The 26,736-nt window shown below is 49.5% G+C and overlaps 1 protein-coding gene across 1 annotated transcript; it reads right to left on the bottom strand.

Moving 5' to 3' along the window:
- On the bottom strand, positions 1-26,736 carry LOC133353336 (serine/threonine-protein kinase Sgk1-like). The gene is made up of 14 exons (XM_061569484.1): positions 26,178-26,736; positions 23,007-23,082; positions 18,204-18,279; positions 17,712-17,758; positions 16,793-16,850; positions 15,947-16,030; positions 14,767-14,898; positions 10,726-10,838; positions 10,107-10,143; positions 9,307-9,393; positions 8,135-8,230; positions 7,763-7,918; positions 7,053-7,142; positions 1-5,126 (listed from the first exon to the last, which is right to left on the bottom strand). Exons 1-14 carry the CDS (start codon positions 26,248-26,250, stop codon positions 4,956-4,958), a joined length of 1,296 nt encoding a protein of 431 aa, XP_061425468.1. The 5' UTR covers positions 26,251-26,736; the 3' UTR covers positions 1-4,955.

Raw genomic sequence — 26,736 nt, 5'->3', positions numbered from 1 at the left:
TCGTGAGCTCAATGTGAGCTTTATTTCTACATTGATACACCGTTATTTTTTTTTACAGAACTGGAAACGTTGCATTATGCATTTAAAAATTCGTTAACAAGACTTGTTAACACATTTGAGCATTCTAAAGATATACACTGAGATGCACATTCAATGTGTAATGTATAATATAATTTTATGTTTTTATATACAATTTGTATACATCATCGAGTATTGCTTGTAATACACTGTACCTAATGCAAGGAATATGTTCACAATGATTATACAAGGCAATGGTTCTCTAACTCAAGTCCACTGGTTCCATATTTTCAATCAACTTATTAATGAGCCGTGATCCGTGTTTGCCATATAAACTGTTAGGTTTTTTCGGTAAAGTCACGTAGGTTTTTTTCTTTAAGTTAATAAAAGTAATAATGGAAATACAATAAAATAATAAATCACGACGTTTCGGAGGCAACACAAGTCTCCGTCATCAGGTGGGACCGTCACATCTAAAATTATTAACTTTTAATTTTTTTTTTACCTACGTGACTTTACCGAAAAAACCTAACAGTATGAATCCTTGCAGTCACGAAAGCTTCAAATCTAGAATTTGCCATATATACTGAGTGGAACAGATGGCAATTGTACAAATCTGGTCAGGATCGGTGGCTCTGGGAACTGGGGTATGTGAGGCAATGATAAAGCATCATCATAATTTTTGTATTTAATTTCTCTGACCAAAAATTACACGTTTGTTCCCAAGTTCGTGAATATCTATTAAGACACTGAATTTCAGTCGACTATCGTGGTGCTTATCATTTGTAAGTTATAATAGGATGGAACGGGCACTTATAAAGTGAGGGAAAAAACATTTCCCCAGGGATTCAACCAAACTTTGAATTTGACAGTTTTACTCCTAGCCCAAAAAAAAAATGCAGGTGTCTGAACTGTAAATTCACTCAACACTCAACACTGACACTCGTTGAACGGGAATAAATTCAGCCGTCAGCAACGGTCGGTCATGACAATCAATGAGAGCTTTGACATTGTGCCTCTGCCGTGTTCGCCTGCACGCGGGGATGCTGTCATCACCTGGAGATGAAACATCGCGAACTCGGGATAAATTCTGCAATGCACACGCGAAAACCTCAACGCGTGGAACAACACGGACGCTCAAATGAAGTTGACAGTGACATGCTTGGGATGTTGAAGGTATCGCAATAGTGAATTAAAAGTTTCGTTTAACCAAGTGATTTTAATAGCTTAGGTATTGGAAGTTTAACACTTGTACTGCAACACCGCGCGCGCGCATTCTTTTCAATGTCAGACGCTAAAAGGTAATACGTGTGCAATAACAACCACATATTATAATTGCAATTTTAGAAAAAACTATCGAGCCGAGTGCTACAATAATAGTAATAATAAGTTATCAGCACCGTACGGCGAGCCAGGCAAATTACATCCGCAGCTGTCTCCATTCCCATTTGGTCAAAACGAACAGCTCAATCAACAGCTCCCAACTCTTTCGGTCCACGAAATTTTGACACCGCGACGAACGCTGAAGGCGTGGGGCTACGCGCAGTTGCGCTCAGTCCTCGTGGAATCGTTGCCTTCCGCATGGGGCGACGTTCCAGTGCCAAGGCAAACGCAGACTCTTCCGTGAGACCTGATGAACACATTCGCGCCCGCCGCGGAGAGATGATTTGCAGGATCAACTACTTTGCCGCCCGCAACGCTCGCGGTCATTTCCTTCCAGCGTAGTTGTGTCAAGCAATCATAAATTAGGATTTAAATGAAAAAACTAACTAACTAAACCCATCACCTTTGGCACTGACTATAACATTAACAGTGGGAAGTAACATTCTGTAAACCGCTTTAATATATATACGGACACACACACACGCACGTATGCATGCTAACAAGTGGAAATGGGGACCAGTCAAAAGTTCTTAAAAAAACGATGCCAACAATATGCAGACCCACTTAAATGTCGTAGGTCTAATATCAGAGTATTGATTAAATACGAAGTGCAGGTTTGTTATACCTTTCAACATAATTCTGTGGATTGTGTTCGCGTGACTGGCATTTGGCTGGTCCTCATTTCTCATCGCAAGTTTGTGAAGTACACGTCCTGGACTGCATATGATCTTAAACGTATTTCATTCAGCTGTCTGCTCTTACAGTATACACACCACTCCATCCGAGTCGTCCTGTCGCTACGAAGATTGATCTTGATCGCTAGTTATGTTTCGTTATTTGTTTGTCTTTTGCCCATCTGTAGTTAGTTAGTCTGCTTAGGAGTTTCTGTTTTCTTGCATGCGTGGTTTTCTTGTATGTGTGGTTTTCTTGAATGTGCGTTATTAAAAACATTTTAACCAGTTTGTCAATGCACTTTTTAAACAGAAGAACAATGACGCTTATTACGAAATGCAAAAGACGTTGATTGATTCTTGTAGACATTATTACGTGTAGATTGTTGACATCGATACAATTGTTCCAAGTTTCACATTCAAACGAACAGCTGCCTCTTGCGGAAGACCCGTGCGCTATCCGGTAATAACCCAAAAAGATTTTTGTTACTTCAAATTGTAAAAAAAGAACCCACATTATACCTGCCATTCATTTTCTCTTTGATTTCCCATACATGCATTGCTTGCGCACGTACACAACTGTCATCGATAGAAACGTAAGCCTTTCGTCTATTGCACAGCTACAACGGCCTGTGCCAATTCGCACGCGGCTGCGATGTTGACGGCATCAACGGGACGTTTCGGCGACAGAGCCCGGTGCAACTTGAAGCCTCCAGGTCTCCCTTGCAAAACAGAACTCTGTATCTCCGCATTATACGACTCTCTGGAAAATAAGACGCACCCCAAAAATTTGTGCCCGGTGCCAATTAAAGTTATACAAATCTGGTCACGCACGCACACGCAACTCCTGTACCGGATTAGAAGACGCACCCCTCGACTTTTGCTTTAGAATACTCTCCTGCACGGCGGGGACTAAAGCGCGTCTCGTCATACGGAGAATTGGGTGGCATCAACGGGCTCTTGCCAAGTTCCAGATTGAGTTGCCGGTAGCGGCCGCATTGATGATGATGTGCGATTCGGTACCGGTTGCCCGAGGCGATCGAAGGATTGAGGAGGTCTTCATTTTCTGCTCTGCGGCGGATTTTTTAAATAGCCGCGTTGAATTAGCAAGCAGCTGGGTTGATCCGACGTTACTTTCGGATGTTTCCCGAAATGTACGCATGATGTTGAACTTCTTTCGCACCACACGTAGCCAACCGTGCTTATCGGAGGTGCGGTGTTCACGTTGCCTTTTGTGTTTCGTGTCTTGTCCTTCCCTCGCACCTCTGATATTAGCACAGTTGACTATGTATGGTGCGAAAAAAGTTCAACGCACATACGTTAACGTACAAATCCAACTGTGTGTGTGTGTGTACAGTATTAATAACAGAGGCTTTGCAGCTGCCCCCATCACCGGGCAAGTTATGTGCGTACGTGCGTGCGTACGTGAGTGCGTACGTACGTGCGTGAGTGAGTGCGTGCGTGCGTACGTACGTGCGTGAGTGCGTACGTGAGTGCGTACGTCCGTACGTACGTGAGTGCTTACGTGCGTGCGTGCGTGCGTGCGACGGGAGCTTGCCATCTAGTTAAGAGCAGATCACCGCTGTCGGCTGTGGGTGTCGCCCTAGTTTCGTCGGCAGCGGGGCCGCTCATCTCTCTCCGGAACTTTGGAAAAATGAGCCGGTCCCTTAGTGGCTATTGAAGTGAAGTGTTTAGGTTTTGCACCGTGTGAATCGCGCACGGTCACACTCGAGAGTGACTGAAAACAAGTTGCCAGTTCCGCTACGTTTAAAACCAAAAACCCTAAAATCTCACGCCCCAAAAGACGCGGCCTCGCGCGCTGAGGTTCAAGCCAAGGGTGAGCTGCGTTGTCACCGATCAATTCGGAACGAGCAGCGGAATGAGCCTAACAACAGCGTTCTTCCCCCCTCCCCTCCAGTTTGAGCCCACTCTTACGCTAATTAACAACAATTAATAAATACGGCTTTCGAAAAACAAAACAACTAAAAACAATAACAACAAACAACAACAGTGCGGACAATTACCAGCTCGTCGGAAAAGTTGCTTTTTTTTGTTGTTGCTGGAATTGCCGAAAGTATTCAGAGCAGCAATTAACGCTGATGAAAGTCTTCAAGTCTGCATGCCGGACGTCTTCACAATCGGCTTTTGTCTCTCTCGCGCGTCGATCTGCCACCGAGAGCGAGCCTCAAGGGCAAGTGAAGGTGCAACGACCACTGCCGGCCCGCTGTAAGACAACGAGCCCAGGCTCGCTCCCGTCTCTCCTCTCTCTCTCTTCTCTCTCGCAAACAACAAACGTTCCACTTATTCCTACTGCCTTCTTGGCTGGTCTTAAGTGCAAGAACATTAGAACGGGAAATAAAATCACAACAAAAATCGACAATCCAAACGCTCCCACGTTCAGGTCCAGCTCGCTTGAACTGGGATCTGACTGCTAATGTCGCTTTGGTCCATCTAACGAATTATGCTCCAGCTTCCGACACGTTACTTTGATTAATCTGCTTAGATATTCATTAAAAGGAAAGTACATTTTTTTCCTCCTCTTCCCATTCCGGTGCCGATCCGTAAAAACACCGCATCCCCGTCGGCTCGAACGACGTGGACGGAGGTCACATGGTGCCGGGGGGGGGGGGGCGGGGTCGAGTCACCAACAACCCCCACGACCGCAGAAGGTTTTCACGTCGGCGTCGGGCAAAAAGTCATCGAACCGCCGACCTCGGCAAACCGAACCGCAACTCCCTCGAGCCTTCACCCTCCCCCCCCCCCGCCCACCTCCCGCTAACCGGGCAGTTAGGAGGGCCCACCGATGGGAAAGGGAATCAAGATTTTCCTCTTGCAAGTCGGCGACGGGCCGAAAGGAACGCTCGGCGCGGATCCGCGGCCAGGTCACAGGAAGGCGGAGCCGTTGGGAGGGGCGTAGGAGAATCCGGCGAAGGCGTCCCTCGCCTCCTGGAAGCTGGCGCTCACCGCGAACTCTCCCGGGGAGCGGCACAACGAGCCGGGCACCGGCTCTGAGATGAACTCCGGGTCAAAGTGACGCAGGTCGGACGGACCGTTCTGCACGCGGAATGGGGAGGGAGGGAGGGCGAACGATTGATTATGAGCTCATGTTTGTCTCGGTCGTAAAAAAACGGCGGTCTCACTCCAGCCTGGAGCAGGGCGATGGGAGGAAATGTTGAGTTCGTAAAGCGCACGATGTAATGTTGATGTTGTTTGAGAAAGCGCACTGGAGGTTCAATGCCTGGCCCATTGCCTTTGCTTCCCGACGGCCACCTTTCTCTGATAACCGAGGCCAGTGTGACCGAAACTTTCGAGACGACACCAGATGTCAGACGGCAGGGCAGTGCCCAGCAACGTCTGTCGGAGAGCTTTACCTTCAGTCAAGTGCCGTTAAGGGCAATGACATTCAATTAGCTCCCGGAATAAACGATGTTCCGGGCCGTTAGCCATGTTGCCCTTTCCCCATACCTACGATTAGCACAGTTGGCTACGTACGTTGCGAGAGTAATGAAACGTAAATAAATAAGCCAAGACGACGATCTGGGTCTCCTCCGTGACATTAATACTGTCACGCACAAGCCCCAAATCAGGCTTTTAAACGCAATCGTCGTTGTTGTTGTTGCTTGCTGCCAGCTGCCTGATCATTGAGCTCCGATGATGCGTGTGCTGAGCTCGCTAGGACCGCTGCCCTAGCCCTGGTCTTTGTGATCACAAACTCTGATGAGCCCGTTCATTGTGGCCGTCCTGGATAACCGAGGGACTCTTGCACCAGGGTCACTGGGGGGGTCACGGGGGGGGGGGGGGTCACTGGGGGGGGGGGTCACTGGGGGGGTTAACTGGGGGGTTACTGGGGGGGTCACTGGGGGGTCACTGGGGTGGTCACTGGGGGGTCACTGGGGGGGGTTACTGGGGTCACGGGGGGGGGGGTCACTGGGGGGGGGTCACTGGGGGGGGTTAACTGGGGGGTTACTGGGGGGGTCACTGGGGGTCCTGGGGGGGATCACTGGGGGGGGCACTGGGGGTCACTGGGGGGTCACTGGGGGGGTCACTGGGGGGTCACTGGGGGGGGGTTAACTGGGGGGTTACTGGGGGTCACGGGGGTCACTGGGGGGGATCACTGGGGGGGTCACTGGGAGGAGTCACTGGGGGGTCACTGGGGGGGTCACTGGGGGGTCACTGGGGGGGGGGGTAACTGGGGGGTTACTGGGGGGTCACTGGGGGGTCACTGGGGGGGATCACTGGGGGGGTCACTGGGGGGTCACTGGGGGGTCACTGGGGGGTCATTGGGGGGGGTCACTGGGGGGTCACTGGGGGGGTCACTGGGGGGTCATGGGGGGGGGGTCACTGGGGGGTCACTGGGGGGGGTCACTGGGGGGGGGTCACTGGGGGGGTTAACTGGGGGGTTACTGGGGGGGTCACTGGGGGGTCACTGGGGGGGATCACTGGGGGGGTCACTGGGAGGGGGTCACTGGGGGGTCACTGGGGGGGGTCACTGGGGGGTCACTGGGGGGGGTTAACTGGGGGGTTACTGGGGGGTCACTGGGGGGTCACTGGGGGGGATCACTGGGGGGGTCACTGGGAGGAGGTCACTGGGGGGTCACTGGGGGGGGGTCACTGGGGGGTCACTGGGGGGGGGGTAACTGGGGGGTTACTGGGGAGGTCACTGGGGGGTCACTGGGGGGGATCACTGGGGGGGTCACTGGGGGGTCACTGGGGGGTCACTGGGGGGTCACTGGGGGGTCATTGGGGGGGGTCACTGGGGGGTCACTGGGGGGGTCACTGGGGGGTCACTGGGGGGGGGTCACTGGGGGGGTCATTGGGGGGATCACTGGGGGGATCACTGTGGGAGGTCACTGGGGGGGGTCATTGGGGGGGTCATTGGGGGGGTCACTGGGGGGTCACTGGGGGGTCACTGGAGGGGGGTCACTGGGGGAGGGTCACTGGAGCGTGGCGTCGCTTCTGGTGGTTGGACGTGAGGCTCACCACATTGGGGTTGAACGGCGGCACGATCTTCTTTGAGAGGAGATCTTCCCAGTTGATGGGGGAGAAGAAGACGTGACCTTTGATCTCCGTCTGGTGGGGGCGAGGGCAACGGGGTGTGTGCGAAATGAACAAAGTTAGATTGAGACCTCGTTTCTTTCGAGCTGCTGGTTGGCTACGTATGGCTCGAAAGAATTTCGACGTACACACATACAGGCACGCCAAGGAGTGATCGGCCCAACCCGCTCGCTCGTGTGTTAACATCCCTCCAGTTGGAGGAAGATGGAGAGAGCCTAAAATGTAAATATCTATGAAATGGGCTAAAGGCGTGAATATTCTCGCTGATAAGGCGACACTCCTGCGAAGACAATGGGGAAGCGCCAATACTTAATATTCAACACCTGAGCGGCAGCACATTCTAATGAAATAATGGATAAAAAAATCGTTCTGGTGGAGAGAAGAACATGGCTCTTTTTGAATTAGCAGTAAAGTTAAAAATAGCGGAATGGCCATGCATTTCAATACGACGGTGGGTGTGGAGGGGGAGGGAGGTGGGCGGGGAAAACAAACGATGAACATTAAGAATCGTCGAGTTAAGCGGCGATACACGCCAGGGGGTTCACTCCGCGGGTTCAGCGCAGTAGAGGGGGAAACGGGACGGAGCGTGCGCCGAACAACATTCCGTGCGAGCGGTTGGCGGTGGCGTCTCTTACGAAGTCTCCGCTAGCGCCGAGCCTCTGGGTGCGGTCCTTGTGGAGCAGACCCTCCAGCAGATCCCGCGCCGAGTTGGAGATGTTCGGCTTGAGCGCCAGCGGCTTCTTCAGGATGTTGTCGTACATCTCGGCCGTGTTGCGACTGTAGAACGGCGGCTGAAACCGGGGCGGGGGAAAAGAAGCGAGGGCCGTTTGGGTTTTGACCGAGACGGGGGTCTGTCGACCGCGGGACGACGGTGGCTACCGCACCGACGCGTCTCATTTGTCGGGCAGAGAACGGCGGCGACGATGGCGATGACTCGCTCGTCCGCAAACGTGCGCCGTCGCGAGAATGCGTGAACCGCGATGTGCGACCGTCGCTTGAGCGCTCACCAGGCCGTAGAGCATCTCGTACAGCACGGCTCCCAGGCACCACCAGTCCACGGTGCGATCATACGCCTGCTTCTTGAGGACCTCGGGTGCCAGGTACTGTGGGAGGGGGGGGGGGGGGGGGGAGGGGTGGAGGGAGCAGGTGGGGGGAAACGCTTTGATCGAAATAACGTTTGGGTGGGCCAGTGCGCAAAGAGACGATGTATGAACACAAATCTAAACAATCCGGTATGAGACCGTCTTACGGAAAGGGTGATTTTTGTTTTGCTTCTTGTCTAAATTATAATCGATAATAAAACTGCATTGCATGAGGGCTCAGGTTTGATCCCTCCAACATTCACTTTTAAAAACGTCGTGAGAATTATTGTATAATGTTTTATTTTTATTATTTTATTATTTCCATTCTACGTGACTTTACCGAAAGAACCAAAAAGATGAATCCCTGCAGTCACGAAAGCTTTAAATCGAAATTCACTTTTAACTTTCGGTGCAATGCCGCATTTTGTCCGCTAGGGGGGGCCCCGCTCATTGCGACGAGCATGGTGAAACATTTTCATCAAGGCTTTTGTTTGGTTGCCCTGGGTCAAAAGGTGTTACGTCATAGATAAATACACACAGTACGTCGCTAATCGTAAAAAAATAATACGTTGTTCCCTGGCTGGTTCCTTCCGGTCAAAATGAGCCCCCTACTCAAGTGCCGTGACTGGTAGAACGACGGGACAATTAACTCTAGATTTGAAGCTTTCGTGACTGCAAGGATTCATATTCTTAGGTTTTTTCGGTAAAGTCACGTAGGTAAAAAATTAACATTAAAATTGATAAAAGTAAAATAAAAAAATCACGACGTTTCGGATGCAAGTAACTTGAAACAGCAATCGTGCTGTGACGGTTCCACCTGAAGACGGAAGCTTGTGTTGCCTCCGAAACGTCGTGATTTTTATTTTACTTTTATTAATTTTAATTTTTTACCTACGTTACTTTACCGAAAAAACCTAAGGGACAAATAACATTTCTGAGACAGAAGGACGGTGAGTGGTGGCTTGGCTCGCACGCCACGTGCAACGAAGATCCACCCACGCGTTCGGCTCAAGCGTTGGCTACGGTTTTTTTTCCGGTTTGTTAAATAAATTTCGTATCTGAAAAAAACAAACAAACACCCAGAAGCAATCGCTCACCTCTGGAGTGCCGCAGAAAGTGGAGGTGGTGTCGTTGGTCTGAATTCCCTCCTTGCAGAGGCCAAAATCTGTGAGGATGATGTGGCCCTGTCGAAGCGAACAAAGAATACGAGCGTCAAAACCTTGCGCTGCTGTCTGCAGGACGTGCACATAATTTCACAACGCGAGCATCTGTGTGTGCGCGCGCGTGCACGGGCGGGCGTGTGTGTGTGCATCAGAGGTCGCAACCGGGTACCCGATACCCGTACCCTACCCGATACCCGGCTACCCGTACCCGGCCGGGTACAGGTAGCCGTTTGCGACCCTGGTGCGGCCGGGTACGGGTACGGGTAGGCCGTGAGTCACTGGTGAGTAACCGTTTGTCACTCATTTCGGGTAGGGTACGGGTACGGGTAGGGTACGGGTACCCGTTTGCGACCCTGGTGCGGCCAGGTACGGGTACGGGTAAGGAATCAAAACCCGTTTGCGACCTCTGGTGTGCATGCGCTTGTGTCTCGCAGGTATCAAAGTATAATTAAGAGATTCCCGCTCACGGCCAACACCAGTGACGATTATTTGAACCGGTCCCGGGTCTCCCCCAGGTCGACTCAGCCTCAAATAATTGCGTGTAAAATATCGCCACTAGGGAGACAAAGGCGGCTGGGCGTGGTGCTGGCCACCCATGCCCTCGTGTGCCGTGCCGGCCTTCATAAGTGCTACTCGCTAATAACACACAGCATGTTAAGGCTATACGAGGGGGATCTTTGTCTTTGTACATGCATTTGTGTGTCTTGTGGGTATAAATAAAATGCTAGAATTACCTCGAAGTCGAGAAGAATGTTTTCGGGCTTTAGGTCTCTGATGGGGGAAAGTAAAACAGAAGCGTCGCATTTAGTCACACAAGGGGTTCACCAAACGGATTGAGAGCGTTTAAACCAGAAACCGCATCGCATGTGATGCAATCTGCTTCAGTCGAAGTGATTCTATGCTCAAACGAGCACTGGTAGCGGTTCGTCATCTCCTGCTTACAGCCCTGAACCATTCGTGTCAATTCCACATTTCTATTGTAGGGAGCGAATCTATCCATGGGAACCACTGTTGACTTCCCCACAAAACGGTACTTGGGCTGAGTCAACCCCAAACCAGGATTTGAACTTGCAACCTTCCGATTGCGAGCTGCTCGCTCTACCGCCTATCCAACTGGGTGGCAATTGGGTGTTGCAAATGACACGGGTCTGGTTGGTGTGGATAGACATGTTTTTTACTGGCACAGGGACCAAACTCTGGCATTTGCAAAGCCACGCAACACAAGCCCTGCACTCAATACACATTTAAGAAACTGCAATTGCCACCCCTTACCATACACTCAAAATGGAATGATCCCATCACCTGCTCGCGGAGCATCGTGGGATATTCCAACGTGAACTTGGGTGATCTCACCTGTAGACAATGTTGAGCGAATGTAGGTAGCCAATGGCGCTTGCGATCTCGGCCGCGTAGAAGCGGGCCCGTGGCTCCAGGAACACGTGCTCACGCTGCAAGTGGAAGAAGAGCTGGGACGGAAGACAAATGAAGAGCCGTGTGAATAACCGGCACCACAGCCATCGCAGAAACATCACAGCCATCACCATCATGGGACCTCTTTTGCCAGTACCGAAATATACTAATAGGGTTTTTCCCCTTTTTTCTGGCAACAAAACTGATACCTTTTGCAAGGTATCATGTTTACATTAACCACAATACTTGCAGTCAAATGCAAACAAAAAACAATACTCTGGTAATTTATGCATTGTCTTTGAAACTGATTGGTCCACACCAGAGACAGCTTTCTTTGGAGCCTCGTCTTATATGGTGTTCGACCAGATGACGCCTTTTGGCGTTTTTTGTTTGCATTTGACTGCAAGTATTGTGGTTAATGTAAACACGATTCCTTGCAAAAGGTATCAGTTTTGTTGCCAGAAAAAAAAGGTTAAAAACCCTATTAGTATCACAGCCATCGTCAACTTAGGTTTCGCCCCAACGCAATTTGGGCAGTCGTCTACGCGGTTTCCATCACCTGGCATTTTGTGATCTTCAACCAAATCGCCCTGACTGCACCCGATCACATCCGATCCTGTAAGCCACGCAGCTTTTGAGCCTAGCTAGTACTTGCCTGGCTATACCAGGTATTGTTGGGTTGAGCTGTGATGTGGCCAGAAAATATCAGAGCTTCTAAGTGTTACTACCCTCGAATGTGTGGCATTTCTCTGGGATCTGCGGTTTTTCCCCACAAACCAAACATTCATTGAATTGGCCAAAACATCCCATTTATTGCAGGATCCTCATGAAAATGAGCATTGAGGCTCAGGATGTCCCTGGCATAATTGACATTCACAAGCATTGTGAATTAACAACAGCACCAGAGGAAAACTATGCATTTTTTAATTTAATTTTTATCAGGTGAGGCCCACTGAGCTATGAAGCTCTTTTTGACAAGCGACCTGGCCACAAATGATAGCTCAATGAAGTGGCCTACCCGAGTGGAAATTTATAGCAGCCAACTACTCTAAAAGCATGTTTCTAAATGTGAAGGGAGAAACCGGAGCATCCGGAGAAAAATCCAAGCAACTACGGTGAGAGAGAGAAACACGCAAACTCCAATTATAGAGGCGTCAGGGTCGCGATCGAACCCACGACCTCCTGTATACCAGGCAAGGCGGTTAACATCTCGCCACCGTGGCCAACAGGAGAAGGGGATTTTGTAGCCCGTGTGCGCAACACCTGCGCACGGCAGAGCGTGGGCCGACTTCATTCAATCAAGGGAAAACGTGCGCACGCGGTGGCAGCGAGAGAAAAAACGCCCACGCCAACACACTGTGCCAATGATTCATAGCGGCATCGAGGCCGCTTCGACGCCGCGATGAGTAACTCCGTCGCTATAGGAGATCCTGAGCTCGTGCGTGGTAAAATGTTCCTTTGCGTAATATTCGTGTAAAAGTGGCGCGGTGTCTCCGTGACCGAAAATAGGACAGATCCCCGAGGGGATGCGTGTGTGGGCTGTTGTCGCGTAGAATTTTCAATCTTTTTCACGGCTGCCTTTGGAATCCCTTGTACGTATGTGTGTATATGGTTAACAACTTTCGCACCGTGCATAGACAACCGGCATCATTTGAGGTGCGGGGGCAGGGCAAAAAAACTAAGCACTAAAAGCGGTTATAAAGAAATTCTTTTTCGATATCGATTTCAAAGTGCATCACTCCCAGTGGCTTCCGAATGTCGACAGGAAGAGCATTCCAGACGGCCGCTTTCTGCATGTCTTTTGAGATGTTCCTCTCCGTGAGACTTTGCGTTGCAATCTTAACCTGGTTGTGGTAGCATCGCCGGGCATTGCGCGAGTGTGGATGATGCGTACTGTATTCCAAAAATAGGGCGCGGGGGGGATTACGCGTTACGTGTGTGAGTCGACGGAAGAGTGGTTGGATCTTGACTTAAAGCTTTCGTGACTGCAGGAATTCATATTCTTTGGGTCTTTCGGTAAAGTCACGTCGATAGGTTCAAAGAAAATAACAAAAAACTACTACTAAATAACAAAAAAACTACTAGTTTTCTGTTTTTTTCTTTGAACCTATCTACGTGACTTTACCGAAAGACCCAAAGAATATGAATATAACAGTGTTTGGTTGTGGGTACATGCCTAGGGAGTGTGTGGTGCACGGGGGAGATGGTGCCAAGAGGATATTTGTTCGACATGAGAACACCTAATCTGGTTCACAAAATGCAATGAATTCAGCTCATCCATGGGCTCCTGGAGTAGAACATTGGGCGAATGTGTCCGTCATAACCAAGGTCGCAAGTTCAATGGAATAACAGCCTATTTATTATCAGCAGCATCTGGGTGTAAATGTGCACATGTGCGTGTTGCAATTTCTTGCCGAGTATTCACGCGTTTGTGCAATGAATGAATGAATGAGGATTCAAAATCGACGTGAAAATATTTTGGCCGAGTGCGCTCCGTGATGTGATGCTGCTCCCAGAGCCAATGGTTACGGGGACTGCAAATCAAGGTCCCCGTGTGTGAGAGTCACACACAGCACGGACGCGAGCCGTTCTCCTGGCTCTCAGCCATTTGAGAATCTATCATCCAACACGATATCCAAATCTGCCCCCATGACCTCGCGACGTCGAGCCTTCGCTGTGCGCTGACGTCAATCCGTATTACTTGCTAAATAAATATCAGCTGGGTGTACAGTACCTGTTGTGTGTATACACAACGTAACAGGTGTGTAAACGTTGGGAGGGCAGCTTTTGAACTTAACAATGACGGTAAACCTGTAAGAGACAGCTGCAGCATCTGCACGCCTTTCAACCCCTTATGATTGCCCTACCTTATTACAGACCAATTCAGACCTTATTGGTCACCCCGTGCCCTTATAAATCTCAACGTTCATCCTACAAAGTCCCATCACAAGGGAGAAACACAAACAAATAGACGCATTTTCCTGCCCGTATTGAAACGGCTGTACGCCGTACGGACCGGAAAACTCAAAAGTCCCCGAACAAAAATACGTGGTGAACCGTATGGGTTGACACGGTATGCGTGTGCTCCTGCCAAGCCGAGGTGCGTTGACCCAGCGCTGCCCCCCCCCCCGCCCCACCCTGACTAAGAGGCCCGGTTCACGATGAAGAACGCAACTCTTTCACCAACTGCGCGTCTGTAATTGTTGTCGGATTCGTTTGGCAAGAGCGGAGAGTTAAAATCGGCGAGACCCGGGCCCGGCGTCCTCCTGCCTTTCTCGCGTCCTTCCTCACGCTGCGGCGCTATCCTGAGATAGCACGCGCCGGTGGGGGGGGGATGGGGGGGGGGGATGGGTGGGGGGGCGGTAGGGGGGGAAAGGCGCAGGAAAGAGGGGCGGCCGCGCCAGCACGCAACCGCGGGCGGACAAACAATGACAGGAAGAGGACGCCGCTGGAATGCAGCCGCCATTCTGTCTCGCGAGCCCCGCCGCTTATCCTCTCCGTCGTCTTCGCTCTCCCTCCGTCCGTCTCTGCCTCTCCCTCTCTGGCAGAGAGCCCCCCCCTTCCGTCACCCCCACCCACTGCCCAGCCCCCCAAACCTTTTTCTCCCGTGCTTCTTCTCTCCTTTCCTGCCTTCGACAGCTAACCCAGACGAGGTCACGCTAGCCCGGGTGTAATGATCGCAGAGACTCGTCGATTTTGAAATCGATTGTCGCACTCACGGTGACATGCCACGAGAATCAGTCATCTTTTCCGAGTTTTAAACAATTAATGTGACCCCCGCAGCTCCGATTATCACGGGCTGCTACGTACGGTGCAAAAGAAGTTTAATATTCAACTATCTCGCGGTAGCAAAATGTTAACTACCTCACTTGGTACACAGGAGGTCGTGAGTTCGATCCCGACCTTGACGCCTGCTGGAGATTTGAGGTATTCTTTCCATTTGTGATGCACTACAATGCACGGTGCACAGGTAGACGTTCTCACCTCTCCGCCGTTGATGTAGTCAAGCACAAAGTAGAGCTTGTCGGCCGTCTGGAAGGAGTAGTGCAGGCCCACGAGAAAGGGATGCTTCACATTCTTGAGGAGTACATTCCTCTCCGCCATGATGTGCTTTTGCTGGACAAGGCAAGCGAGAGAACGAAAGAGAGAGAGAGAGACGATGCTGTTATGGTAAAACGTGCGAATACTAATGACCCAGCGACATCATTAGTATTATTCGGAAGCCACTGGAGCTGTGCATTTTTAAATAAAAATGTAAAACTAATTTCCTTAGAACTGCTTTTTCTGTTTCGTTTGTTATCTCTCCTGCGCACCTCCAATTAGCACGGTTGGTATGGTGCGATAGAAGTTCAACATTCATGTATACATCATCATCGACAACAACGACGACAACGCATCCAGTGGGATTGTCACGGCGGTCGTTGCAGCCGCTCGTAATCCAAGCGCGAGGCGCTGCCGGGCGAGGCCATGAGTCGGGCGCATTTCTGATCTCTCCACCTATCGCCAATGCGCGGCGCACCGCGGGACACCTGCAGGGTTGACGATGCATGCGTTGGGCCTGACCGAGAAGACGCCACTTGGGTTACGGGGTAGGGGGGGGGGGTGTTGGGGCAGAGGCCGTTGCCCTGCTGGCGCGCCCATCGCCCAAAGAGGCACCACTCCACACTTGGTGTTTGCAGAGACCCTGTGTTGGCGTTGGACAGGCGCCGGCTTTGCCTGAGCAGCCGTGCTGGCAATAGCTTTTTGCTAGAGGCCGATGGTGTCAATGTCGAGATGGGCTGGACGGCAAGTTTGTGGTCAACTGTGTTAAGGAGAGATGCACAATGGCTGAGCAATTCTAATGATGACCTATAATTATCCATGAGAGTCTCAAGTGTTTGGCTTGTGGGTCGGAAACCGGTGAAGACTGAGAAAACCGGCCACATACGAAGGAGTTGCACACTGCAAGCTCTGCCATTTCCCGGTCTACTTGTAGCCCAAGCCTAGAACGCCTGCTATTTCAAAAGTATCCTCCCCAATTACGGCGACAATCAGGCTCGATCCGATGCTTGACAAAATCGGGTATATTCATGGCGATGTTGTCATATGCTATAATGCCCGGTTGCCGCTTTGACATTTGACATGATAGGCATTCTGCTATGGCGGGTGAGTTCAGGATATTTACCTCTTTCTTTTTGAGAATGGCTTTCTTCTGGAGCACCTTGACAGCGTAAAACTTCTCATCAGTCTTGAGCTTGGCTAACAGCACCTGGTTGAGAACACAGAGCAGAACATAAACCTCATGAGACGCACAAACGCAGCCGCGCGTGCCCTCCGCGCGTAAAGATGTTGCTCAGAATATACCAACGGTTGCCGTGTGGAGCTGGCCGTGCACTTCTCTTGCACGCGACTTTGTTGGGCAACATCGCATGTTTGACAGTGCAACTTTGTTGCTTCTGTTTTGCTACATAGTTGCATGGTAATTAGCCGTTAAGCTCAGTAAATAGACAATGGGAGGCCCAGTTCCTGTCCCCCCACTCCCATTCACCTCTTGCCTGAGCCCAGGTAAGACAGGCAGTTGACTAGGCAAGAAAAAGGTGTCTGTTGGGCCTATGAACAAAAACATCTATGCGGGTATTTTAGACAAGAAGTTATAAGCAAAATAACTCCTGAGTGCACGCTAATCACATTCACAACGACAGATTAATGCCACTTATTTATCACGAGTCAGCCACGTGTCATTACCACGTGATCCCCATTCAGCCAATTCGCAACAATAAAACACAGTCCCGAGAAGTGAGCAACTTGGTTCTGCGTTGAAGGCCCCGACTGTAACTTTATTTACTCATTGTTGCTGCGCGCCAATTCGAACGGCGAGCACACACATGGACAACACCACACTGCTCATCGGATTCCTCCTGTACAAATCAACATTCTGATTCTGATCATTTGTCGCTTGCAACGATTGTTGCAGCGAGACTGTTGCACCGATCGACTTCAATTTTCAGCTGGTCTGTGCAGGCTTACTTACTTTCCCAAAGCTTCCCTTGCCAATAATTTTCAGGAAGTCGAAGTCTGTGGGTTTTGCCCTGCGGGGGGAGGGAGGGGGGGGAGGAAAAGAGAGGGAGCGAAGAAAGAGGGATGTATTTTTTAAAATTAAGTAGCCGTTGGAATTTACCGTAATTCTTAAACTCAACAAAGCAGCTGACGGGGCGTATTTTTTTGCAAGCCAAGGCCAAGTCATGCAATTTATTTATTAAATCCAGAAAAGTTCACTCTTGAGTCTTAGTAATCCCGTTTCAGGAGGGTACTGCATTGCTGTTTTTTTATTTAAAGATGCGGTTCATCCATTTAATGAGCGTTTATACACTTTGGGTGAGTGTAACCTTAAGTGAATAAATTAAACGTAAATTTTGTTTCTTATCGTTTAACGTGTATCAGCATATGGTTGGCACAGCATGCAATATTCTGTACCCTCTGTTATTAATCCGTGTACTCACGGTATGTTCCGTAACAGCCGTATGCAAATCATATTTGCTTAATGTTACGTAGCGAAAGCATTTCTAGACGTTGTGCAATACAGCATTACGAAAATAAAGATTACACTGCAAATATGCACACCCAAAACACGCGAGTGTTTTTACAAATCCTACACCATTAAGAGAAAAGTCTTGTTTTTTTTTGTTTACGATGGGAGAGGGTTTTAAGTACAATCAATAAAGGAAGGGAAACTTAGACCACATGAACAGAAAAGGAGAGACAGAGAGTAACATCCCATCACACACAGAGGATGGGGAGACAGTGCTGTTTGCTGCAAGAAATGTAGATATGAGATTGGAGACATGAGCCAGGTGGCAGGCCGTGCAGATTGCTTATACAATAGCTGGCATGCACTTGTATGACGATGCCGTGTGCGTGTGTGCGTGCAAGTGCATGTGTGTGTTTCTTACTGTGGGTTGTGTGATGGACCGAGGTTGATATCTCTTGTTGAAATTTCCTGAAATAACAAAAAAAAATTCGCTGGGGTTGAATGGAGGTCACGAGACTGGAAATAGAATCAAATGAGACCACAGAATGGAATGTTTATTTTCCTCTTCTTTTAAAACGAAGCTTCTCATTAAAATAAATAGTTTGCACGAGTGGACAGTCTGAAGCTAATTAAATAGAACAGGTCGAAACGCTACGGACCCTCACAGGCCCATGCATTCCATTCCAATGTTGGTCACGGACTAATTTTAGAATGTGGCATTTAACAAAGCGTGGAAATAATTATGTGCAGCCATTGCTGGGAATCGAACTCCTAGTTTTTTATGGTACAGTGCACGTGATTCACCGCACCGCACGGCGATGGAGAGGCCTTCATCCGTGCCATCATAATCGTCGTAATCATCATCGCCACGGTGTGCGTACATTGCAACGAAATAACATTTCAGTCGACGTACATCAGGCTTTTCGATGTAGTTTTCGATGCATTTCGTCCTCGGTTCGCCAGAATCCAGGAACACTTGCACGTCCGTGCTGATGACAACAACAACAAACAACAACAACAACAACAACCAACACACACAAAGTTTAATAACAAATCGGAAGGAAAAACCCAACAGCGATTTGAACAACAGCAAAAAAAAAAATTCACCCGAAGCCTTTTCCCAGCTCGCAGCAAACGTGGCAACGTCTCTGCGCGCCTGCACTGATGACTACGGTATCTGGCACAACACCCCCACACCACTCCCGCCACGTCGTTCCATTTCCAAGCTGTCTTTGCGCACAGACTGCAATTGCTGCCTCTGCAGCCAAGAATGTCTGGCGGCTGGCGTGGGTGGCCGCCCGCAGCCGCTGTGGGCACCAGTCCCTTGCAGAGGTCCCAACCGGGTACCCGATACCCGTACCCTACCCGATACCCGTACCCTACCCGATACCCGTACCCTACCCGATACCCGTACCCTACCCTACCCGATACCCTACCCTACCCGATACTCGTACCCTACCCGATACCCGTACCCTACCCGATACCTGTACCCTACCCGATACCCGTACCCTACCAGATACCCGGCTACCCGTACCCGGCCGGGTACGGGTAGCCGTTTGCGACCCTGGTGCGGCCGGGTACGGGTACGGGTAGGCCGTGAGTCACTGGTGAGTCACCGTTTGTCACTCATTTCGGGTAGGGTACGGGTACGGGTAGGGAACGGGTACGGGTACCCATTTGCGACCCTGGTGCGGCCGGGTACGGGTAAGGAATCAAAACCCGTTTGCGACCTCTGGTCCCTTGGCAGGGCCCGTTCGCACGAGGGCTCCCTGATACTTTATCCCCCACCGACCATCACCACCGGGCCTATTATAACGACCCGATAGAGCCTCTGTAGTAGATCTGGAGGGGTTCCCCCCCCCCACCAAATCTCAAGGGCTGAGCAGCGTGGGGAGTGCGATTCAAAGTTCTCTCCCCTCGCAGCGATTGAATGCGCGAAGGGCAGCGGCTAAAGAGTTTTCCACCGAGGCAGCGGAAAAAAATAAAAAAAAGTTATAAAAAATTCAGATATGTCCGTAGGGGCTGTCTCGCTGCCTGGTAACTCCGGTTATTTGTGACTACCGCAAACTTTGAGAACGGGGACGTTTACGTGACTCATAGTTACATTTGAGCGGCACGGCTCAAATGTCTGTACAATTGCCTCCTTATGCAAAACTTGTTCCGCAATAGATCTAGAAGTGTATTTTATACACAGAGGATTCCACGCTGTGTCGTATGGAGTACAGTGTAAGCATGCTTAAATGATAAGTGGCGCTGCTGGTCATGCTGATGATAATTGATGAGTGCGCAGTGGACAAATGTGAATATACTAACAAATTAGCTAAGTATTTAAATGACCCAAATCTATATGCTTGTTTTTGCACAAACAGGGCCCTATTATGTGCAGGGAATGCTCTCACTAACAATACGTGGGAAACTAGAGGTTTGTGTTTCGCAAGCCTGACTGCTGATGAGAAGCAGAATGTCGAAACGGGCCCAGAGTTTGCAATCCTCAACAAACATTGCGAGTTAACGTCAGCGGATGGCCAATAGGCAGACAGAGTGACCTTTTTCTTTGAAAAAAATGTGTGGAGATACAGAGCAGAAACACTACATCTCGATCTAAAGCTTTCGTGACTGCAGGGATTCATATTCTTGGTTCTTTCGGAAAAGTCACGTAGAAGGGAAATGATAAAATAATATAAAACAATAAAAATGCTCACGACGTTTCGACTGCAACACAAGCAATCATCATCAGGTATGAAATCCACGGCAAGAAAATTTGAAAAAAGTTTTTCTTGCTGTGGATTTCACACCTGATGATGATTGCTTGTGTTGCAGTCGAAACGTCGTGAGAATTTTTATTGTTTAATATTATTTTATTATTTCCCTTCTACGTGACTTTACCGAAAGAACCAAGAATAACACTACATCTACTTAACGAATTTTATTTTTCACTGTTGCTAACCCTTAGCCATAGAATGTAGGCCAAGACTCTGGAAGGGACTGTCCATGAGGAAACATTTATTTCATTTATCAGGCCCCACAGTGTCACGTGCAGTCTCCCTCACTGTGTGCTATGGAGAAGGCCCATTGCCTGAAACGTCACCTGTCATTACACACTTCTCCCGTTGAACCTACACACTTTTATCCACGAATCGTTGTTGGGGTTGGCTTTTTGAGGAACAACTTGTGTGTGTTTGTGTGTGGTGGCTGATAAGACACGCGCCATTCGAGCATTTGCGTGGAGAGAGATAGAGAGGGACCAATTGGAAATGGACGTTAACGGCGTTGCTTTATCTCACTGTCCCGTCAACCTCCCGATGCCATTCTGTGAACGCGGTTTTTTTTTCTCACCGCGGGGGTGAGAGCGGGAAAAGAAACCCCTCGCGCTTTTGCGCTGTTCCCGCCAAAATTTAACGGAAGTCCCAAGTTTGAACTCGACAGCAACGAACCAAAACGGCGCAATGAGAAAAAGTCAAAACCAAAAATGCCGCTTAGGAAGTCGGCGCTTATATTTATCCAAGCCGGCGCTTACGCAAACTCTGGTATCTTGGCAACTCTAAATGTTGAGGGGCCGCGGGCGATGTTAGCCGGCACTTTAGTCACGGACGCGTTACACTTCACGAGTCGCCTTCTCCGTCGCAAAGCCGTGAGCATGAGCCATGGGACCAATGCACCCAACTGTCACTTCGTGGTGAATATTAATCTCGCTGTATAGCGGTTATTAGATGTACTGAATCACGTGCAAATTAATCTGCGTGGTCTTTTTTGTTCTTCCCATTCACGAGGCGTCAGCTGTATGCAAGTGGGTTGATGGGAGCCCCATTGCGCTACCATTCACAATTTAACAAAAAAAAAGGAATTGAGTACCGAATTAACTCGCGACATTTGAATCGTGGCATTGCATCGCACTGCTCGCCGGCTGTGGCTGTGGCTGGGAGGGGGGAAGCTTTGCAGAGGGCTGCGGGTAACTTCACCCCGAATTGGCACACAGCTCCAAAATGTTTACTGCTGGGTGCACGTCAGAGTTTGGACTCAACAAATGCTCTTTGCACGTGAAGCACCACGGGTGCAAACGTTGCATTTTAATCTGCACTTAATAAAGCCAGCGCCACGGGTGTGACCGTGCCAGTGTGGCAAGCTTCTACGACAGTCAATCAATTCAAACTTTATCAAGGGGGGGTGGCGCCAACGCTGTATCACTTGCGCACACACGATCACCCGATCGCCAGGCCGTGCCAAATGTGGGTTCGTTATCTCAACTGCAACTGCTTTTCCTGCTCTCTCTCTCTCTCGAGAGAGAGAGATTGTGAATCAGCTTCCCGCGTAGCGCACGCAGCGACACCAAGGGTCTGTTGGCGAATCCAATGGCTACGTACTCTTTGGTTCTTTCGGTAAAGTCACGCAGGTAGAAAAATAAAAAATAAAATAAAAAATAATATATCGCGACGTTTTGATCGCAAAAGTCGTGATTTTTTTTCTTTCACATACTTGACCTTACCGAAAGAACCAAAGAGTATGGATTCCTGCAGTCACGAAAGCTTCAAATCCAGATGCAATGGCTACGGTATCACCCTCGCTATGGTACCGAATGCTGGCGAGCGCATTTAGTGCACCTGATGGTCGAGTTTGGGGCGCCACGGTGGTGAGATGTTAACTACCTCGCCTGGCATACAGGAGGTCGTGGGTTCGCTCCCGACCCTGACGCTGCTGCTGTATATTTGGAGTTTGCGTGTTCTCCCCACTGTCATCGCGTGGATTTTTATTCGGTTCCTCTGGGTTTTCCCATCCACATTTAGCATCAACATGTGTTTCAAGTGTTTGGCTGCTATAAATGTACACATGATGAGTCAATTCGTTGAGCTATCATTTGTGGCCAGGTCGCTTTTGAAAAAGAGCTACATAGCTCTGTGGGCCTTACCTGGTGAAATTAAAAAAAGGTTTAGTTTTAGAGTTGTTATGTGACTCAGAATTACTGGGTAATAATGCCTGCCTGCCTGCCCACCCCGTAACAGCTAAGTGGCATGAGCAACCAGAGTTTGACTTTGGGTATTCGGTTCATCTGCTGAGCTCCATCCATCTCTCTGCCACGTATCACGTGTCACTTGATGGTTTGAAATATAAAACCGGAGCTGCAAACAGCCACAAAACCGATTATAAGTTACGCGTGCAAATAATTAAATTCGATGATTATCCAATTTCCTACATTGGCAGTAGTGATACGTGCGCCGCCGTACATGCTACACGCACGGCACAAATCGCGCGTGAATCTCAATGTTTGTTGCGCACTTGAATAGTTGCTAACCACCACCCAGTGAACACTGCACACGAATTAGCGAGGAGTTGCAGCTGTAATGGAAAAATAAACAAGACTAGTAGTGATCCAACTTCAAAAAGTATTGCACTGCACTGCATTATTCAAATACTAACCTTTACATTTAATCCTATCACTCAGCATCACCCTAACGTTAGATCTCACCACATTCAGTCTCAACTCTAACATTTACCCTTGCCCTGCCCCTAACACCGTAGCCTTTAGCACAGCCTACGGCTAAATCATCCAATCTCATAGGATCTCAGAACCCAAGCTGGCCTTGCGCGTCTTTAACATTTGGACCATGTGGCCACCCCCGCTGCTCGCCACGTGTTGTAGGCGTGGAGCTGCAGGGTGTGGCCGTGGCAAAAGGTCAAACGGTGCGTGTGCAGGAGGACCAGCAGCGTCAGTGAGACTCACGGATCACACATTGGACTTGAGGTCGCCACCTTCTGTACGAGATCGTTTATTCCACTTCTCCGCTGCTTAACAAAGGCTGTGGGATGAGAGAAAACAGAGAGAGAGGGGGGGGGGGGTAAGTTACTATTATTATTTTAACAACAAAGGCTCACCCTCTTAAGCCTCACCTTACCATATTAATAAAAAGTGTGCTGTACTTGGCCCTTATATAAACGGAGTGGTAGCTCCTGCAATCTCTCATTTACTTGATACAGCTGTCGTGGCTGTGACGGTTCCACCTGAAGACGGAAGCTTGTGTTGCCTCCGAAACGTCGTGATTTTTATTTCATTTTGCTTTTTATTAATTTTAATGTTTTACCTACGTGATTTTACCGAAAAAACCTAAGAATATGAATCCTTGCAGTCACGAAAGCTTCAAATCTAGAATTATTATTTTAAGGTTTGATTTTAAAAGACCTAGGTCAATGGGAAATTACCTGATTAGATCACAGGACATTCACAGGCACCAAGTTAGTACATTTTAGGTGAAGCCAACCCTCACAAACAGACGTACGCATTTAGGAAATGCATCGGTGCACTGCGGATGAGATGATGTACGTACAAGACAGTGTATATGCACGTGATATAACCAATGTATGACAGTCCATCACAGTCACAACCGGCGCATATTACATTTAGGTAAGTAAAGCAATACAATTCAAATGCAACGTGGATGTATAGAGCATGATAGATTAGTACCGCGCAGTGAAATTGTAAACGCGCGGCCATGCAACTGCTTGCCCACACCACTGCTAGCGAGTGACCTCTAGAGAGACCTTCTGAAGGATAGTTGGCCTACTCTTCCACGCTGGCCACCACACGTGACCTACAGTTCGACTTTTTTCGACAGGACACAGAACCACTGATTCACGAAGCGACACGTACATGTCCTGTGTTGAACTTCAAAGACAAAGCTCCCACATTTAGCCTTCAAAGACTGTTTGGGGCAAGTGCTGTTAATGAGCACCTACTAAGGACGGCACGGCACACGAGGGGGTGGGTGGCCAGCACCACGCTTCAAGTGGCGATGTTTACACATCACCATACCAGGTACTCATTTGAGGCTGAGTTGACCTGCGGAGGCACCGGGACCGAGTCAGATAACCATCCCTCTCAACCCCTTATCAGTGCCCTACCTTGTTACAGACAAATTCAGACCGTATTGGTCACCCCGTGCCCCTTACAATTCTCAACGTTCATCCTACAAAGTCCCATAACAAGGGGGATACACACATATAGTCATATACTCACCACTAGTACACTCACCACGACATACCTGTCAACCCCTTATCAGTATCCTACATTATTACAGACCAATTCAGACCTTAGTGGTCACCCCGTGCCCCTTATACATCTCAACGTTCATCCTACAAAGTTCCATCACAAGGGAGAGAAACACAAACAAATAGGACACATTTTTCCTCGCCCCTATTGAAACGGCTGTACGCCATGTGGACCTGAAAACTCAAAGTCCCTGTAACAAGCACACGGGGGCTATAAACCGTACAGGGATTGACAGCTGTGGATGATCCTCACACAGGCGGCGTTGGCCGGAATCGAACTCAGCTCGGCGGATTTCGTAGCAGCAGCAGCAGCGCTACGCCGCCGCTCCGTTTGTGACAGGCACAGACGACAACGTGCTCACACCTTAGCTCCCGAGACGAGCTCTATCTCTGCTCGGATAACCCGACGCCTGCCAGTCATATTCGTGCCCAACTCTTATTCTCTTCGCGTTCCTCTCAGCCGAGGGATGATGACACGGGTTTTCGAGAGCTCGCAAACGAAAGTAAATAAATACATGTCCACCTACCACCACCCTCCTCCTCCTCCTCCTCTAGACACGGAGGGACAAGGCAGACAGCGCAGCGGATGAACTGGACGGTGCTCGCGTTCGATTCCGTGGCGCGGTTTACGGAGCGATCATTCCTTTATTTGACTCTCTCACACACTCCACCCACCCCTTACAATCATTTTCCACGACTATCTCCCTCCATCTCCTCCATACGACAACACCACCACCAACCAACCACCATACGATCACCCTGCCGAGTTGGCAATGCGACGCTCACTCCATTGCACAATGTTGAAAATGTGCCGGCCGGCTGATTGCCTTTACCGTATTCCATGTAAGAGCTGTTACCCCAGCAGCCGCAGTCTTGCTACGCTAAACCAAGTGTGTAATGCTTCTGTGGCGCGTGATACAGAATGTACAACGTGGCACATTCAAGGCATTCGTATATGATGCCACTGTATGTGTCGGTAGCATACTCGTGGGACACGTGAATGCATACGATACACGTGTGCGCGTGCGTATAGGGCACTTACAATATACACACGCGTGTACACACACACGTGTATATATTGTATGCGTTACACATTCTCTTGACGGAGCTGCTTATTGACAATCACCGATTACAATTAAGCGAAAATAGCATTCGTGTTAGTATGCGTAGGCATACTGACCATATGTAACAATTCAGAGAGAGAGAACGCGATATTTTTTTAAACATTTGTCTGATGTGCGCATGGCCTACGCGCTCCAACGCCGACAACCCCCAGGCTTGGATCGCAGGTGGTCACGGCTCACATCGGTGGCGAACAGATGATAACCCCCCGGGTAGATCGTGAACCCAGCGTGGTGAAGTCTGCTCGGCATCTGGCAAAGTGCAGCGGTGAGCGCGCTCTGCGCTACGATAACTCCCGAGTTCGATTCCCGCTCACGGAGATTAACACCACCAGTGAGTAACCCTGCACCTCCCCAATAAGGTGCGGTGTTGTAAACATCGCTACTGTGGGAGACAAAGGCGGCCGGGCGTGGTGCTAGCCATCTCCCACCTCCACCCCCCAATCACAGGCGCTTGCGAATCGCGAACAGAACTTGCCCCGAAAGTCTGTTACAGGCGACACGGTCGGGGTGGGAATGGGCGTGCGATCTTTTATCCTTGGACGCATGTGATGAGAGAGATGATGAGAGATAGAGAGATGATGAGAGAGATGATGATGAGAGAGATGATGATAGAGAGATGATGAGCAAGAGATGATGAGAGAGATGATGAGAGAGATGATGAGAGAGAGATGATGAGCGAGAGATGATGAGAGAGAGATGATGAGAGAGGGATGACCAACACTGACCTGTCATAACGGTAAAGAGTCCTCGCATCTTGGAGTAGCTAAGCCCTTCTCCGCTCTCCTTTTCGATCGTCATCGTCTTCGTGGCGAGCAGATCTGCGAGGTCTTTTCGGTGTTCTGCGTGTCGGCTTTTTTTTTTATTGTAGCGTAGGATGTTGAGTCTTCAATCGCTGTCAACTCTGCTTAGGTAAACTGGCTATAGGCAGTCGGCGTGGGTTCCAAGCTCTCAAATTTCGCAGGCAAGCGCTGTATCGTCTATGAATAATATACGATGATGGGCACGAATGACATTAACGACGCAACTTCTGAGTCGCGCGAAGGTGTATTTCTAGGCGGAGGGGATGTATTTATATCTGCGCTGCAGTAAGTTTAAAAATAAAAATTAAGAAGCAAGCCGCTTTGCTATGCGAGTCGGTGGCGTGGTTCCCCCTGTTGGTGTCTTGCGCGTCTGATGTAGGAGGAGGAGCGAGTCAAACAGCAGCAGCAGCAGCGCAGACGTCGTGGCAAGACGCGATCCGTCAATGAATGAGCCGAGGGGAGACTGCGCGGCTACAACATGAGC

The sequence above is a fragment of the Lethenteron reissneri genome, chromosome 43 (assembly GCF_015708825.2).
Source record: "Lethenteron reissneri isolate LAM-NWPU_2019-01 chromosome 43, ASM1570882v1, whole genome shotgun sequence".
Taxonomy (NCBI): Eukaryota; Metazoa; Chordata; class Hyperoartia; order Petromyzontiformes; family Petromyzontidae; genus Lethenteron; species Lethenteron reissneri.
This window is presented reverse-complemented; position numbering and strand designations above follow the sequence as displayed.